Genomic DNA, 19118 nt, shown 5'->3' on the forward strand with positions numbered 1-19118 from the left:
CAACTTGAGGTAAGCCAATTTCCTATTAGTAAGATAATATTGAAGAGTATTAAACATAATAGGTAACATGGGCAGCAGATGTGCAAGCTACGAGCTAGCTCTCCCTTGCAGGCGAAGCCGCAGCACTAGCTAAGGAAAGAAACTGACTCTTCTATTCTTCATGCTGCTCTCACTCCTCATCATAATTCTACTCTTCATTATTTAGTGCCTATACATTGTATGCTTCTTTTTGGCAGCCTATGGCAGTAGCAAGAGAACATGGCATTTAAACCTGCAGAGAGATTAGCTTGGATTCACCAGAGCAAGGAAAACAGAGATGTAGAGATTTCAAAGCTAACAAAATGTGCAGCAACAAAGATTAAGAGGCTCAAGTTACAAAAGGATTTCATGGTGTTCTACATGTTCTTATTATCTTTTTAGTTGTAAACTACCAGCTTTCATTTCACATATCTTAGCTAGGCCCCTCCTTAGGTTCAATCTCAGGAGGTTATTCCACATTTTCAGTGGCTTCAAAGCAGTCTGCCTCCGTCCATTCTGAGCCACCATTTCTGGGTAGAGTCTCCAGAGCTCTGTCTACAACCCAATCATCCATTGGATCGATCTCCTCAGCCACCACACCACTTTTAACACCTCGTTTTCTGTTCTGCAAGTGCATGTTATAGTGAACATATGCCAAGTCATTCAATCGTTGTTGCTCAACATGGTTCCGCCCCTTCATGAGAAGCTTCTCAGCCAAACTCCTCTTCAGCCCATATCTCAAAGCACCATCACATGTCTGGCTCAGAATTCTTATAGCAAATTTTTGCAGCTCAGGATGTTGTTTCCCATAGACAGACCACCATTGAGCTACATTCAGATTCATAGAGCACATATATAGTTTATGGTTTTGGTCTTCAATTATCAAAGAAAATAATAAAAAGTTTCAAACAACAGCAAGAATAGCCTTACCTGGAGGAATACTGGTCCTTTTGTCAATAGCTCTCCCCTCTTTGTAAGCACCTCGAGCATGTCTATACTCATCAAGTTGTACAGATATTAGTTCTTGTATGTGGTGATTGGGAACCATACGAATAATACAGCACAACAGGCCAAAAGCAACCTCAGGATCACTGTAGAAATCAGTTGAATAAAATAGGCTTGGGTTTAAATAATATCCTGCAGCATGCAGAGGGGAATGGAGATGGGTATCCCAGATCCCGTCAATTATTTTCCAGAAAGCAATATACTGTGATTTCTTGTTTTTGAATCCTTCTTTAATTGTCTCCTTCGCTTGATCCATGGTTTCATATATGTAACCCACTTGTGGCTTATCAGCCTCAGCAACCAGACAGAGAACTCGGAGAAGAGGTACAGTTGCCTTCATTGTTATCTCAGCCCCAGTCCAGAAAGCAAGATCCTCTATCAAATGAGCCACTGTTACTCCCTCTGGAGTGGAAGCCCAGACTGAGGTCTTCCACTCTGATGACATAAACATGCTCTTCAAGTTCTCCTTTTCTGATACAATATTCTCTAAGGTCAAGAAAGGCACAGCAAATTTCACCTTGGACGGCTTTATTAAGTCATAGCTCTGTGTATGATTTCTCATAAGCTTCAAAATCTCCCCATGTCTGTAAATGAACTTTGTAATGATCTTGGCCTTGTCTACTATCCCTCTGATGCCATCTAGAGTCACTATCTTTTCTAGAATGAGCTCAATGCAATGAGATGTGCTAACACTCCAAAACACTGCCTTGTGCTTTTCCATAAACTTCTTGCCTACAGTTCTCATCCAGCCTGTTGCTGAACATGCTACAATTTGAACTACATTTTCAATCCCAACCTCCTCGAGAACTCTGTCTAGTAATAATTGCAATGCACCTACATTGTTGATGATAGCTGAAACATCAGCTGAATGAAGATAAATTGGACCCTCAGGGCATTCTACCACAAAACTAACCAGGTATTGACCCTTCTCATTGACCCATCCATCCAACAAAATACTGCATCCAGTAGTTGCCCATGAATGTCTAATACTCTTCACATATTCTTGCATCTCTTTCATTTCATCCTGAAGAATCCAGCCTTTCAATTCTTGAAAAGTAGGGATCTCCTGATCATTACCAAGAGTTTCATTTAGCATTCTTTTGAAGCTAGGAGAATTGGCAGCACTAAAATCAATACCAGTTTCATAGAAAAATCTGCCAATGTTTTTCTTGGCTTGCCATGCTGATGCATCGCCATCTATGGTTATTTTTGAATCCAGTCTTTTGTTAGGAACTGGAATATGTTCTGCCACATTATCTTCTGCCTCAGAATCTAGCTCTAGCTGCTTTTTGCTACCATAACCAGCAGTTTGACTGGGTTCACACTTGAATTGCTTGACAACATTTGGGGCAGGGCACCAATTTCTCTTCCCTGGCAGATCAGGCTGACATAGTTTTCCAACTTCGTTGGAAAGATTCTCTCTCTTTCTTTCTTGTAACATGTAGAAAAATGATTCCTTAACATTTTCAGGAACTTTCTCACAAGGGACTACATCTTTCCGTACACCTCCTAAATGGCACTTGAGACGGAAGAAGCCACTGACAACTTTAGCACAAAAGTTGCATTGAACTCTAATCTTTTTTTTGTCAATAGCAGTACCAAAATCATGAATGTTCAAGGATTCACTAGTAGCCATTATTTAACATTTGAAAGAAACAAGAATGCTACAATTGCAAATGCTTAGCCAAAACACCACAGCATGCCAATGTCCAAGTTGAGTGCTTTCAGCAAGCTTTGGCTGCCAATTCATACAAATTGCATCAGTTTATAGGACAATCAGAGAAGAATTGAAGCACATAACACTAATCTAATGAATCATATTAGCCTTTTTTTTTGTTTAAAATAGTGATACTCCATTATAAAATGTTTTGGAAATCAAATGAAAGATCAATTTATACAAAAGGTAAAGATTTTTAAGAGAAACAAAATGACAAATATATGTTTGGTAGCACATAATTTTCAAGTAAACTCCCATTACTTTGTTTATAGAAGAACATTTGATGTAACAATGCCATCTCTTCTTTCTTTCTCTCTCTCTCTCTCTATATATATATATTTGTTTAAGCTGAAGGGAAATTCTTAGGTAAACTAGGTTCACCTAGATTCAATAGATATTGAAGTAGGTCTCATATGTTTTTTTCATGGAGAGACCCACTTATCTGTGTCTTGGTCCATGGTGGATCGAGTCCATACAAGTATTTCCCTAAGCTAAAATTGAAGCGTAAAAAAGGTTTCGCAAGAACGTACCACCTCATTTAATAGTTGCCATGTGGCATAATTATTTTTATTCTTGTTTCTTTATATTAACAAATAACAATTAACTTTTTTTTTAAAACATTTTCAAATTATATCTATTAAGAATTTTAAAATTTTTAAACATGAGGCGTTCATGGACAAAATACATATTTCACCTTTGAACTTTATTGAAAAAACATCTTGACACCCGATGCTTTAAAAATTCCCATGGTACATATGAACTATAAAATGTAATTAAGATAACTTTGCAATCTAATCAGTACAACATAGTGTAAACTATAAATGTGTTAACAATTGACATATGTCCACAAATCCAAACTTGCTGCCTGAGTTCGTTATTAATGGTCTAACAACATATAAATTTTAAAATTGAAACTTATATTGTTTTGCATTAAAAGAAATCTCTTTTCTAAATTTAAATTGGTCTAAGAATGCTTTAGAAAATCCATTGTACTTACTAATTGGGATTAATGAGGCCAACTTGATTATACATTTAAAGAGTTTATGTGTATCATGAGATGTATTCAAAGTTTAGGGTGTCATGAAACTTTTTGGTAAAATTCAAGGGTGCAAATATACATTATGCCATTCATGTTAAATATCAACTTTTATTGAAATCTTTTCAAATTTTAACTACTAAAATCTCACTTTACATGTATATAAAAAAAGATAATTGAACTTATTAGAAATATCATAGTACGCTAACAGTTAAGAGTGATAAGAAGATTTAATATATTTATAATTAAAATTATCAAGAGTGTTATAAGTTATAGAAAGTAAATATGTTAATATAGAAAGTAAATATTAATAGATGGATCAGTTGCTTAATCTTAGGGATTGTAGAATTATAGGCTTGATTTTCCTTTCTGTTTAGTTACTGTCTCTCATGTATAAATAGGTTGTAATCTCTATTGTGATATACAACAATAAATATTATCTTTCTACATGGTATCAGAGCCTTTTTCATAGAGATTTTTTTTCTCTTTTCTCTCTCGTAAACTTTTAAAATTTTTTTTTGGAGACTTAGGGCTTCGTTCATTTGGGTTATCCATAAAGGGTAACATTTGGATCTCACCATCGCTGGAGTCACCACACCGACTCCTTGTCAGATTTGAGGTTTGTTTGCCGTTCGGGTGTTGGGTGGAGGTGTTTTATTTGGTACTGTTTATCGGCACTGTTCACGGTACTGTTTACCAGCACTGTTCACGGGTACTGTTCATCGGCACTGTTCACGGGTACTGTACAGCGGTACTGTTCACGCCGGGTACTGTTTTCTGATTCTGTGTTTCTTTTGTTGTTATCGTTTTTGGGTTGGTTGTCCTTATGGCTGGAGTTAAAACCACCACCGTAACTGATGTGATTCCTATGATGACTAAAATCACGGAACACAAATTGAATGGATCTTCCGATCAGGGAATTTTGATATCTGCAGCTGAGTATGCACAATTCATCCAATACCAGGCATCTATAAAATCTTCTAATTCCTCCTCTATCACTGCAATTGCCGAGTCAGGTAACTCTACTGCGTGTCTTGTGTCTTCATCCTCCAAATGGGTTATTGATTCTGGTGCTACCGATCATATGTCAGGTAATTCTACCCTTTTGTCCAATCTTGAGTCTCATACATCGCCTTCTTATGTTACTCTTGCTGATGGCACTAAATCGTCTGTCATGGGTTCTGGTCATGTCAACTTAACCCCTTCTCTTTCTTTTTGTATCCTCTGTGTTATGTCTCCCTAAGTTCGCATTTAATTTGCTTTCCGTGAGTAAACTCACTCGTGCATTGAATTGTTGTGTCTCATTCTTTCCTGATCACTGTGTTTTTCAGGATCTTTCGACGAAGCAAATTATTGGTAGAGGAAGTGAGTCAGAGGGTCTTTACGTCTTGCATCAGCAACTACCTCGATCTCCTCGATCTCCTCGATCTCTGGTATGCTCCACGCGTTTAACACCTTTTGATGTTCATTGTCGTTTAGGGCATCCTTCTCTCTCGGTTTTGAAGAAGTTATATCCACAGTTTCATTCTTTGTCTATTCTAGATTGTGAGTCTTGTCAATTTGCCAAACATCATCGTTTACCTACATTGTCTCGAGTCAATAAACGGGCTTCGTCTCCCTTTGAGTTAGTCCATTCAGATGTTTGGGGTCCTTGTCCTGTTGTGTCTAAGTCTGGCTTTAAGTATTTTGTTACTTTTGTTGATGATTTCTCTCGTACTACTTGGTTATTTTTAATGAAAAGTCGTTCAGAATTATTTTCTATTTTTTGTGCATTTTATGCTGAAATCCAAACTCAATTCAATACTTCCATCCGTATATTGCAAAGTGATAATGCTAAAGAGTATCTCTCTGGGGAATTTCAATCTTATTTGTTACAAAAAGGGATTCTTCATCAGTCCTCTTGTGTTGCCACTCCTTCACAAAATGGAGTTGCTGAAAGAAAAAATCGACATCTTCTTGAAGTAGCCAGAGCCCTCTTATTCCAAATGAAGGTACCTAAATGTTTTTGGGCTGATGCTGTATCTACTGCTTGTTTTTTGATCAATCGCATGCCTTCCTCCGTCCTTCATGATGATATCCCTTATAACATTTTATTTCCCACTAAATCTTTGTTTCCTATTGAGCCACGTCTCTTTGGTTGTACTTGTTTTGTTCGTGATGTTCGTCCACAGGTTACTAAATTGGATCCCAAATCACTCAAATGTGTCTTCCTTGGCTACTCTCGACGTCAGAAAGGGTATCGTTGTTTTTCTCCTGATCTGAATCGGTATCTTGCGTCTGCGGATGTAACATTCTTTGAGTCCACTCTGTTTTTTCCGCCATCATCTGTTTATAACACCCAGGAGGAGGAAGATGACCTCTTGTTATACACTGTTCGCTCTTCGTCTCCTCAGACTACTCCTACACCTTTCGCTCATGTGTCAGGTCACCCTCCCATCTTTCATGTGTATTCCAGACGCTTAGAGGACTCTGACTCCGTTCCGCTACCCGCTTCTTCGTCGACCGATCCTACTCCTACTGATCCTTCATTGTCTGGTTTGGATTTGCCCATTGCTCTTCGCAAAGGTAAACGTACTTGCACTTATCCTATTTCATCTTGTGTCTCTTATGATCAATTATCCTCCTCTTCTCATTGTTTTGTCACTGCTTTAGATTCTATTTCAATTCCCAAAACTGTTATTGAGGTTTTGTCCCATCCTGGTTGGCATGCTGCAATGGAAGAGGAAATGATGGCCCTTGACACTAATGGTACTTGGGAGTTGATGTCCTTGCCCCCAGGAAAGCGGGCTATTAGGTGCAAATGGGTGTTTGCAGTGAAAGTAAATCCTGATGGATCTATTGCTCGCCTCAAGGCCCGTTTAGTGGCCAAAGGTTATGCACAAACTTATGGAGTTGACTATTCTGATACATTCTCCCCAGTTGCCAAGCTCGCATCTGTCCGATTGTTTATTTCCTTGGCGGCTACTCATGATTGGCCTTTGCATCAACTGGATATTAAAAATGATTTTCTTCATGGTGATCTTCAGGAGGAGGTTTATATTGAGCAACCACCTGGTTTTGTTGCTCAGGGGGAGTCAGGTAAGGTTTGTAGACTTCGAAAATCGCTTTATGGCTTGAAACAGAGTCCTCGGGCATGGTTTGGCAGGTTTAGTGAGGTGGTCCAACAATTTGGAATGAAGATGAGTAAGTGTGATCACTCAGTGTTTTATAGAAATTCTGATAGTGGAGTAATTCTGCTTGTAGTATATGTGGATAATATCGTTATCACAGGAAGTGACATTGCTGGCATCACATCCCTAAAAGAATTTCTTAAAACACAGTTTCATACAAAGGATTTGGGTTCCTTGAAATATTTCTTGGGAATCGAAGTTATGCGGTGTAAGAAAGGCATCTTCTTGTCTCAAAGAAAATATGTTCTTGATTTGTTGGCAGAAACAGGAAAATTGGGTGCTAAGCCTTGTAGTGCCCCAATGACCCCTAACCTTCAACTTACCACAGAAGACAATGAGCCATTTGCAGATCCTGGAAGGTATAGAAGATTAGTTGGCAAGCTGAATTATTTGACGGTGACTCGTCCTGATATTGCATATTCAGTGAGTGTGGTAAGTCAGTTTATGTCTTCTCCTACTGTTGCCCAGTGGGATGCTCTGGGACAGATTCTTTGTTACCTTAAAGGGGCCCCAGGGCGAGGCCTATTCTATGGTAACCATGGGCACTCAAATATTGAATGCTTTTGTGATGCTGATTGGGCAGGCTCGAAAGTTGATAGGAGGTCAATTACTGGGTATTGTGTTTTTGTGGGAGGTAACTTGGTCTCATGGAAAAGTAAGAAGCAAAATGTGGTCTCCCGTTCTAGTGCTGAATCTGAATATCGAGCTATGGCACAAGCCGTTTGTGAAACCTTGTGGGTACGTCAACTGTTGGAAGAAGTTGGGTTCACAAATTCGGTGCCTGCTAAGTTGTAGTGTGATAATCAAGAGCTATCCACATTGCCTCCAATCCAGTATTTCACGAGAAGACTAAACACATCGAGATTGATTGTCATTTTGTTCGTGAAAAGGTCCAACAAAAGATAATATCAACAGGATATATCCGAACTAGAGAACAATTAGGAGATATTTTCACTAAAGCTCTAAATGGGACTCGAGTTGATTATATATGTAACAAGTTGGGCATGATTAACATTTATGATCCAACTTGAGGGGAAGTGTTATAAGTTATAGAAAGTAAATATGTTAATATAGGAAGTAAATATTGATAGATGGATCAGTTGCTTAATCTTAGGGATTGTAGAATTATAGGCTTGATTTTCCTTCCTGTTTAGTTACCGTCTCTCATGTATAAATAGGTTGTAATTTCTATTGTGATATACAACAATAAATATTATCTTTCTACAAAGAGAATGGTAGATAAATAAATGACGTGGAGCACTCTGAAAGTACTCAAGGAATAAAGGATGAAAAGTGCATAAATCAACAGCTGAACACATCTCCACATGCCTCGGCATGTGTCCAAGCAGCCTAGAACGCGCCTAATGCTGGAAGCTTCAAGCTGCCTCAATCCTGTGTGTAGCACAGCCTAAGGTGTACTCCAGGAAGCCCTGCACTTCCTAGGGCATGCTTCCCTTGGGTCAACTATGAAAATCAGGTCAAACAACCTCAAAACATGTTAATTACCTTTCCAAGTGATCCCTAACATAATCCAACCTATTTTGGAAGAGCTTTTACTTGTTTTGAGAGAGTTTTTAATTAGATTGTTTTATATTTTCTTATTCAATTAGGAGTAGTTATTTACGTTTTATATTTTAATTAGAATTTAGTTTAAATCTTCTTATTTGTGTTTTACCTCATCTAATGTTCCTAGATAGTAGTTTTGTATTCCTATTAGGGTTAGGAAATTAATGCCACATTATCAAAATTTAATAGTGTTAACAAAAAATCTCACTTTACTAATGATAAAAAAGCTTTTGGTCATTTTTATCATAAAGTTAACCTTAATCTCTAACTTGAAAAATATGCAAAATCACAAGGCATATGTTTGTAATTACCCCTTAAATCTATGTAATTTGGGTTCAAAATTTTCAGTATCTTATAAAATAAAATCTCAGTTGAGAGTTTCTCTCAATTTTTACTCTCATGTGTGAGAGTGTTATAACTTACACCGTGTCATACGGTATCAAAGTGGGGAAATCACTCCAACTGAGATGGCTAGCCTTGGTGGAGTGATAACAATGGTTTTTGCTATGATGATCAAGAAACTAGAGCCCTAAACCATAATGACAAAACATTGCAACAATTGGAGTGACGTTTAGAGCCAAGGAGTGGATCCCTGATTCAAACGTATTGAGAAACTCTTTGAAAAAATTGTTGTTCTTCTTAGTGCTTTTGGAACTAATACAAATAGGAATTGGGTTGACTTATTGATTGGTCAATTCCTACTCATAGATACTTTGTCTACAATGAGGATTATCAAAGGAAAGTTTATATTCCTTATTTCTATGGGATCTCAATATAGAATAATTATTAGATTAGATAGCACAAGTAGATAAATTCTTCAATTGTATGCATATAGCATCGAAAAAATGAGTTAAATTCGGTCGCATGTCAACTCAAGGCTGGTGCTTCTACATGGTGGGAGTGATTGAAATATACACTATCTATAACTTTAAAAATGTCCCATGACGTATAAACTATAAAGTGTAATAAAAATAACTTCACAGTCTTAGTACAAGATAGTGTAAACTGCAAACACAATGATAATGACATATCTCCACAAGCCCAAAACAGTTGTCCAAATTCACTATTAACAATCAATAGTGTAACCATAATAATCATACACAACATACAAATTTTAAAATTGAAACTAACCTTGAGTATTTTTTGCATAAAAAAACATCTCTAAATTTAAATTAGTCTAACAATGCTTTATAAGATCCACTATTCTTACTGATTGGGTTGCGAGGTCATCTTTAATCTACTTTTAAATAGTTTATGTGTGTCATGACATATATTCAAAGTTCAGGGTGTCATGAAACTTTTTAGTAAAATCCAAGGGTGCAAATATATATTATGCCATTCATGTTAACTATCAACTTTTACCCAAATCTCTTCAAATTTTAACTACTAAAATCTCACTTTATATATGTATTAAAAAAAGTAATTGAACTTATTAGAAATATCATAGTACGCTTATAGTTAAGATTGATAAGAAGATTTAATATATTTATAATTAAAATTATCAAGAGAAAGGTAGATAAATAAATGATGTGGAGCACTCTGAAACTAAAACAAGTGGAAACTACTCAAGGAATAAAGGACTAAAAATGCATAAATCAATAGCAGAACATATCTCCACATGCCTCGGGATGTGTCCAAGTAGCCTAAAACACATTCTAGCACATGCCCAAGGCTGGAAGCTTCAAGTTGCATCGATCCTTTATGCACCACACCCTAGGGCGTGCTTCCCTTAGGTCAACTAAGAAAATTAAGTCAAAAAACCCCAAAACATGTTAATTACCTTTCCAAGTAGGTCCCAACAATCCTAGCATGATCCAACCTATCATGGAAGAATTTTTACTTGTTTTGGAAGAGTTTTTGGCTTCCAAATTAGATTATTTTATGTTCTCTTATTCAATTAGGAATAGTTATTTATGTTTTATGTTTTAATTAGAATTTAGTTTTTCTGTATAGTTTAAGTCTTCTTATTTGTATTTTAGTTTATCTAAAGTTGCAAAATAGTAGTTTTATATTCATATTAGGATTAGAAGATTAATACTATATAAGTAGGCTATAAAACTAACAGATATTACAAACACTTACCCTATAGTTATACACATTTAGCCATTAGCAAATAAAGACTCTTCCATTTAGCATTGTTAAATAATATTAATATGCTAAAAAATTACAAAAAAGTACCTCATGCTTTTATAAAATTTTCAACTAAAAGTTTAAACTTAAGTTTGTAATAAGTAGATTTTAAAAAAGTGTATAATAAATAGATATCTATATCTTTACTCCATCACTTAAGTGACACTTCTTTTGTTAATACTATAGATTTTGATTACATGACATCAAATAAAAGAATTAAAAATATTTTTTTAATTATCAAAATATATTCCACTTAAAATAAAAATCGAAAAATGTAATAAAAAAAAGGATAAGCCAATGAATCACCTTTGCTAATCTATTTCTTTCCTCATTATTTTCCTTTTCTCCAACATTGATGACTTTTCACCCCTCCAAGCAATAATCCACCACCATATCCCACGATTGTGGGTTCAGAGGCAGAGCCCCTAAGGCGAATCTGTTTTAGGGTTATTTTGCTTTTTTGTATTTTTTCTGAGCATATAAATATGTAATATTCTCCTAATATATCCTGTTCGAAAACTTACATAGAAATAAGAAAACCCTAACCGCTGTGGACGTAGCCAAATTGGTGAACCACATTAAATTTGTGTGTTGATTTCTTTTTGTGCTTAATTTTGAATTGTGTGATTGTTTGATTCTTAACAATGGGTTTCAGAGCTTTTGGTTCGAAAAAACGAAGGAAAGTCTGAAGGTTCGAATTGAGAAATTCGATGGAATAGATTTTGGTTTCTGGAAGATGCAGTTGAAGATTATCTGTATCAGAATAACCTCTATGAACCCCTGTCAGGGGAGAACCAGAAACTGTGAAACATGAGGTTTGGGATTTGAAGAATCGTATAGAAAGATAACATTTGTTGTATTTCACAATAGAGATTACAACCTATTTATACATAAAAGACGATATCTAAACAGGAAGGAAAATCAGACCTATGACTATACAATTCCTAAGATTAACTGACCCATATATTAATATTTACTTCCTATATTAACATATTTACTTCCTGTAACCTATAACACTCCCTCTCAAGTTGGAGCATAGATGTTAATCATGCCCAACTTGTTACATATATAATCAACTCGAGTCCCATTTAGAGCTTTAGTGAAGATATCTTCTAGTTGTTCTCCAATTCGAATATGTCCTGTTGATATTATCTTTTGTTGGACCTTTTCACGAACAAAATGACAATCAATCTCGATGTATTTAGTCCTCTCATGAAATATTGAATTGGAGGCAATGTGGATAGCTGCTTGATTATCACACCACAATTTAGCAGGCATCGAATTTGTGAACCTAATTTCTTCCAATAGTTGACGTACCCATAAGATTTCGCATATGGCTTATGCCATGGCTCGATATTCAGATTCAGCACTAGAACGGGACACCACATTTTGCTTCTTACTTTTCCATGAGACCAGATTACCTCCCACAAAAACACAATATCCAGTAGTTGACCTCGTATCAACCTTCGAGTCTGCCCAATCAGCATCAGAAAAACATTCAATATTTGAGTGCCCATGGTTACCATAGAATAGGCCTCGCCCTGGGCCCCTTTAAGATAACAAAGAATCTGTCCCATAGCATCCCATTGGGCAACAGTGGAGGAGGATATAAACTGACTTACCACACTCACTGAATATGCAATATCAGGACGAGTCACCGTCAAATAATTCAGCTTGCCAACTAATCTTCTATACCTTTCAGGATCTGCAAATGGCTCACTGTCTTTTGTGATAAGTTGAAGGTTAGAGGTCATTGGGGCACTACGAGGCTTAACACCCAATTTTCCTGTTTCTGCCAACAAGTCAAGAACATATTTTCTTTCAGATAAGAAGATGCCTTTCTTACACAGCATAACTTCGATTCCCAAGAAATATTTCAAGGAGCCCAAATCCTTTGTATGAAACTGTGTTTTAAGAAATTCTTTTAGGGATGTAATGCCGGCAATGTCACTTCCTGTGATAACGATATCATCCACATATACTATAAGCAGAATTACTCCACTATCAGAATTTCTATAAAACACTGAGTGATCACACTTACTCATCTTCATTGCAAACTGTTGGACCACCTCACTAAACCTGCCAAACCATGCCCGAGGACTCTGTTTCAAGTCATAAAGGGATTTTAATATCTGCGGATGAGTATGCACAATTCACCTAGTACCAAGCATCTCTGAAATCTTCTGATTCCTCTATCACTGCAATTGCCGAGTCAGGTAACTCTACTGCATGTCTTGGGTCTTCATCCTCCAAATGGGTTATTGATTCTGGTGCTACCGGTCATATGTCAGGTAATTCTACCATTTTGTCCAATCTTAAGTCTTATGCATCGTCTTATATTACTCTTGCTGATGGCACTAAATCTTCTGTCATGGGTTCTGGACATGTCAACTTAACCCCTTCTCTTTCCGTATCCTCTATGTTATGTTTTCCTAAGTTTGCCTTTAATTTGCTTTCCATTAGTAAACTCACTCGTGCACTGAATTTTTGTGTCTCATTCTTTCCTGATCATTGTGTTTTTTAGAATTTTTTGACGAAGCAGATTATTGGTAGAGGGCGTGAGCTAGATGATCTTTATGCCTTGGATCAACAACTACCTAGATCCCTTGCATATTCCATGAGGTTAATGCCTTTTGATATTCATTGTCATTTGGGGCATCCTTCTCTCTCGGCTTTGAAGAAATTATGTCCACGATTTCACTCTTTGTCTGTTCTAGATTGTGAGTCTTGTCAATTTGCCAAATATCACCGTTTACCTACAGTGTCTCGAGTCAATAAACGGATTTCGTCCCCCTTTGAGTTAGTCCATTTAGATGTTTAGGATCCTTGTCCTATCGTGTCTAAGACTGGCTTTAAGTACTTTGTTATTTTTGTTGATGATTTTTCTACTACTTGGTTATTTTTAATGAAGAGCCGTTCATAATTATTCTCTATCTTTTGTGCCTTTTATGCTGAAATCCAAACTCAATTCAATATTTCCATTCAAATTTTGCAAAGTGATAATGCTAAAGAGTATCTTTATGGGGAATTTCAATCTTATTTGTTACAACAAAAGATTTTTCATCAGTCTTCCTGTGTTGATACTCCTTCACAGAATGGAGTTGCCGAAAGAAAAAATCGGCATCTTCTTCAAGTAGCCAGAGCTCTCTTATTCCGAATGAAAGTACCTAAATACTTTTGGGTTGATGCTGTATCTATTACTTGTTTTTTGATTAATCGCATGCCCTCCTCCATCCTTCATGGTGATATCCCTTATAACATTTTGTTTCCCAATAAATCTTTGTTTCCTATTAAGCCACGTATCTTTGGTTGTACTTATTTTGTTCGTGTTGTTCATCCACAGGTTACTAAATTGGATCCCAAATCACTCAAATGTGTCTTTCTTGGCTAGTCTCGACTTTAAAAAGGGTATAGTTATTTTTCTCTTGATCTTAATCAATACCTTGTGTCTGTTGATGCAACATTCTTTGAGTCCACTCCATTCTTTCCACCATCATTTGTTTACGACACCTAAGGGGAAGAAGATGACCTCTTGTTATACACTGTTCGCTCTCTGTCTCCTTAGACTCTTCTTGCACCTTCCACTCATGTGCCAGGTCGCCCTCCCATTTATCATATTTATTCTAGACGCTTAGAGCACTCTGACTCCGCTCCGCTACCAGCTTCTTCGTCAACAGATTTGCTCCCACCGATCCTTCACCGTTTGATTTGGATTTGCCCATTGCTCTTTGCAAAGGTAAACGTACTTGCACTCATCCCATTTCGTCTTTTGTCTCTTATGGTCAATTATCCTTTTCTTCTCGTTGTTTTGCCACTGCTTTAGATTCTATTTCAGTCCCCAAAACTGTTATTGACGCTTTATCCCATCCTAGTTGGCGTGCTGCAATGGAAGAGGAAATAATGGTCCTAGACACTAATGGTACTTGGGAGTTGATGTCCTTGCCCCCAAGAAAGTGGGCTATTGGGTGTAAATGGGTGTTTGTTCGATTGTTTATTTCCTTGGTAGCTGCACATGATTGGCCTTTGCATCAACTAGATATTAAAAATGCTTTTCTCCATGGTGACCTTCAAGAGGAGGTTTATATTGAGCAGCCACCTAGTTTTGTTACTCAGGGAGAGTTGGGCAAGGTTTGTAGACTTCGAAAATATCTCTATGGCTTGAAACAGAGTCCTCGGGCATGGTTTGACAGGTTTAGTGAGGTGGTCCAACAGTTTAGAATGAAGATGAGTAAGTGTGATCACTCGGTGTTTTATAGAAATTTTGATAGTGGAGTAATTCTGCTTGTAGTATATGTGGATCATATTGTTATCACAGGAAGTGACGTTGCTGGCATTACATCCTAAAAGAATTTCTCAAAACACAGTTTCATATAAAGGATTTGGGCTCTTTGAAATATTTTTTGGGTATCGAAGTTATGCAGTGTAAGAAAAACATTTTTTTATCTCAAAGAAAATATGTTCTTGATTTGTTAGCAGAAACAAGAAAATTAGGTGCTAAGTTTTGTAGTGCACTAATGACCCCTAATCTTCAACTTACCACAGAAGACAGTGAGCCATTTGCAGATCCTGAAATGTATAGAAGATTAGTTGGCAAGCTGAATTATTTGACGGTGACTCGTTCTGATATTAAATATTCAATGAGTTTAATAAGTCAATTTATGTTCTCTCCTACTGTTGTGCAGTGGGATGCTCTGGGACAGATTCTTTGCTACTTGAAAGGGGCTCCAGGACAAGGTATCTTCTATAGTAACCATGGGCACTCAAATATTAAATGTTTTTCTGATGCTGATTAGGCAGGCTCGAAGGTTGATAGGAGGTCAACCACTGGATATTGTATTTTTGTGGGAGATAACCTGGTCTCATGGAAAAGATTCTTTGCTACTTGAAAAGGGGCTCTAGGACAAGGTCTCTTCCATGGTAACCATGGGCACTCAAATATTGAATTCTTTTCTGATGCTGATTGGGCAGGCTCGAAGGTTGATAGGAGGTCAACCACTGGATATTGTGCTTTTGTGGGAGGTAACCTAGTCTCATGGAAAAGTAAGAAGTAAAATGTGGTCTCTCGTTCTAGTATCGAGCCATGGCACAAGCCGTATGTGAAGTATGTGGGTGCATCAATTGTTGGAAGAGGTTGGATTCACAAATTCGCTGCCTGCTAAGTTGTGGTGTGATAATCAAGCAGTTATCTACATTACCTCCAATCCAGTATTTCATAAGAGGACTAAACGCATCGAGATTGACTATCACTTTATTCGTGAGAAGATCCAACAAAAGATAATCTCAACAGGACATATCCGAACTGGAGAACAACTAAGAGATATCTTCACTAAAGCTCTAAATGGGACTCGAGTTGATTATATATGTAACAAGTGGGCATGATTAATATCTATGCTTCAACTTGAGAGAGAGTATTATAGGCTATAGGAAGTAAATATTGATAGATGTGTTAGTTGCTTAATCTTAGAGATTGCATGATGCTTCAACTTAAGAGAGAGTGTTATAAGTTATAGGAAGTAAATAAGTTAATATAGGAAGCAAATATTTATAGATGCAAATCTTGATAGATGTGTTAGTTGCTTAATCTTAGAGATTATATGATCATAGGTTTGATTTCCTTTCCTTTCTAGATACGGTCTCTCATGTATAAATATGTTGTAATCTCTATTGTAATAGATAACAAATATTACTTTTCTATAGCCCAAAACACACTCGAAGACGTGCCCAAGGTTGGATGCTTTGGGTAGCCCATGCTCTAAAGAGCCCTACACGTCCCAGGGGCATGTTTCCCTCTGGTTAATTATGGAAATCGGGTCACATAGCCAGAAAATATATTAATTACCTCTCCAAGTGAGTCACTAATAATCTCAACATGATTCAACCTATTCCAGAAGAGTTTCTACCTGTTTTGGAAGAGTTTTTAAGCTTCCAAATTAGATTGTTTTATGTTTCCTTATTCAATTAGGATTAGTTATTTATATTTTTTGTTTTAATTAGGCTTTAGATTTCCTATTTAGTTTAGATCTTTTTATTTTTCTTATTTCCAAATAGTAGTTTTGTGTTTCTATTAAGATTAGGAGATTAATACTCAATAAAATAAACCTTAAACCTATGTAATTTCGATTCATCAATTTCGTATCTCATTGAATAAAAAAATAATTTAAAAATATGCTTATAAACTCTGTTCTTCATTCAGTTCTAGTATGGTATAGATCCAATATGGTTTTAGTAGAAAACTATAAGCAAACTAAAACAGTAAAATTCAGTTTGGTATGATCTTTGGGTTTAGTTTGGAGTCCTCAAAAACCATGTACACTTTTAGTTATTTAGGATAAAATATTTATTTCCCATGTAGTAGTACTAGTTCTACATGTTACTTATGTACTCTAATAATTGAGAATTAAATAAATTAGAGAGAATTGTTCTATTGTTGTATTTTCTAATTTTTCTTTCATGATTCTATATCACCATACTTCTAGTTAACAATTTCGATTGGTTTCATTACCATTTTAAAGTTAGAAAATTACCTCATAATTTGGCTAGCTTAATCTAGCGCTCCTAAATCCTAATAACAACCCTATACCATACTACAATCCCACTATGATTGAAACACCACCAATACTCTTAATACAACCTACTACCATCATTATTACAGTGTTATAAAATCAATTAAGTGCTAAAGTTTTATGGTTCTTTAGCACAATGGTCAAATAATTTCAAATTTTTGCATGATTTTGAATTTTGTCTAAAATTTAAAAGTTAGTTGTAGTTTTATTCCAAGTTTAAAAGGTGCAATCTTGTCCAATCAATTTAAAAAAAGTTATCACATATTGATAAGAAAAATTAGTCAAAATTAGTAGTTGAAAATCCATTCCTACTAAAATAATCAAATTATTTCTATATAAATTTTTAATAAAATGTTAACTTTAACTTCATTTGGAATAATTTTGACTACTTAACATGATTGCAACTAAGATTTGAAATCAATTGCCAAAATAAAAAAGGTCTGTATAAAATCTTCAAAGCATACAAAAAGCTAAGGTCTATTTTCTTTTTGTCCTTAAGCTTCTATTTTCCTCTGCCTCTTTTACTTCTTGAATACATTTGTGTGTGATGTGTTTGGCACTTTATCTAGAATTACTCAACAAGATATACACTAAGGGATTTAGTTCAAATAGCACTTGTTAGCAAAAACCACGAACTCATACACACAATAGAATTAGACAATTGGATAAACATCTAAAAAGAAGGGCACTCACTTTAAATGTAGCACTTCACAGACTAGCTTCTCCAATGAGGGTTGTGCAGCACTAGATGAAGGAAAAAAAACCACCTCATCATCTGCATACATACAACATTAAATCTCAGTAATCACAATTATATTGAAAAGCAAGATGCAGATACACTACTCAATAAGAAAATCCTCCCTTACTTCAGCCAAACCAAATATATAAGCACTTTTATTATAAACCATGAAGATTGCAGAATCTCTATGAGTCATTTTTCCTCTTATTTTTGCATTTCTTTACACTCTCTCTTCCCCCCTCCCTTTCTCTATCATATATAATTCTTATCCATGTATAAAAGGAAAAATGGTTCAAGTCTTAAAAGCCGCAACAGATTACAAAACAAAATCCCCTGAAACATGCAAAAGAAATTTCTTTTATAATAAATTAGTACAATATAGAACGATACCTATATAGAACAAAAGGTATCAACTTTCACAACCTAATCAAACTCTAGTATATCTATTTGCGTGCAATTTTTTTATAATATAAATAGTTTTGGAAAAAAAATCAAAAGAAACTCTTTAGATTAAAAACTAAAATCAATGAAAAACCTCAAACTGAAACAGAATTGAGAGAAGCTGCATAAATTTATAATAGAAACTGAGATAAACAAAAACCCAAAATTATAGAGGACATGAAATTTAGTAATTGCACCAGAAGCATTTGGATAAAGAATTCTCAAACCTTGACTTATCAATTATATCCATTCAGTGGAGCTTGATATTTGAAAAAGAAGCAAAAGCTTACATATGAAGAGAAAGAGAGAGAAAGAGAAGAACACCCGTCAAATAGAGAAAGCAAGTTTCATTTTGGCTATTGCTTTGCAGTTTTTCTGTTACTGTACATTCCGTAAGCCCACGCGCAAATAGGACTTCGTTTTTCACGAGTTAATTTTATTTTGGTAATTTGTTATTTTTCATTTAATTTTGCTCCATGAACACTTAGATAATTCTATCATTTTTTTTCCCAAATTATTATTTCATTCATTGTTGTTGTTAATTTGTGTTTTTATTTCTTAATTTTATAATTAATTATTATTTCATACTTTAACCTCATCTCTTCATTTTTTTTTACTCTATAATAATTAATCACAAAACTAAATAATAAGATTATAAATAATAGTATTTACATATAATTAATAATTTATTTGAAAATACTAAAAAATAAAAATTTTTAAGAGTGATGAAAGT

At 35.5% G+C, this 19118-nt stretch overlaps 1 protein-coding gene across 1 annotated transcript; it reads right to left on the minus strand.

The window, feature by feature from the left end:
* Window positions 1-334: 334 nt before the first annotated feature.
* Window positions 335-18769, minus strand: LOC110609375. The gene is made up of 4 exons (XM_021748913.2): window positions 18613-18769; window positions 17899-17980; window positions 949-2761; window positions 335-846 (listed from the first exon to the last, which is right to left on the minus strand). Exons 3-4 carry the CDS (start codon window positions 2657-2659, stop codon window positions 488-490), a joined length of 2070 nt encoding a protein of 689 aa, XP_021604605.1. The 5' UTR covers window positions 2660-2761; window positions 17899-17980; window positions 18613-18769; the 3' UTR covers window positions 335-487.
* Window positions 18770-19118: the final 349 nt, after the last annotated feature.

Source organism: Manihot esculenta, chromosome 2 (genome assembly GCF_001659605.2).
Source record: "Manihot esculenta cultivar AM560-2 chromosome 2, M.esculenta_v8, whole genome shotgun sequence".
NCBI classification, from domain to species: domain Eukaryota; kingdom Viridiplantae; phylum Streptophyta; class Magnoliopsida; order Malpighiales; family Euphorbiaceae; genus Manihot; species Manihot esculenta.

What these genes read in the sequence shown, in the direction of transcription:
- LOC110609375 (XM_021748913.2), bottom strand. Translation starts at nt 2,659, where the DNA reads ATGGCTACTAGTGAATCCTTGAACATTCATGATTTTGGTACTGCTATT. An exon ending in AAGGACCAGTATTCCTCCAG is followed by an intron (nt 847 to 948) that starts GTAAGGCTATTC and finishes ATCTGAATGTAG; the next exon opens with CTCAATGGTGGTCTGTCTAT.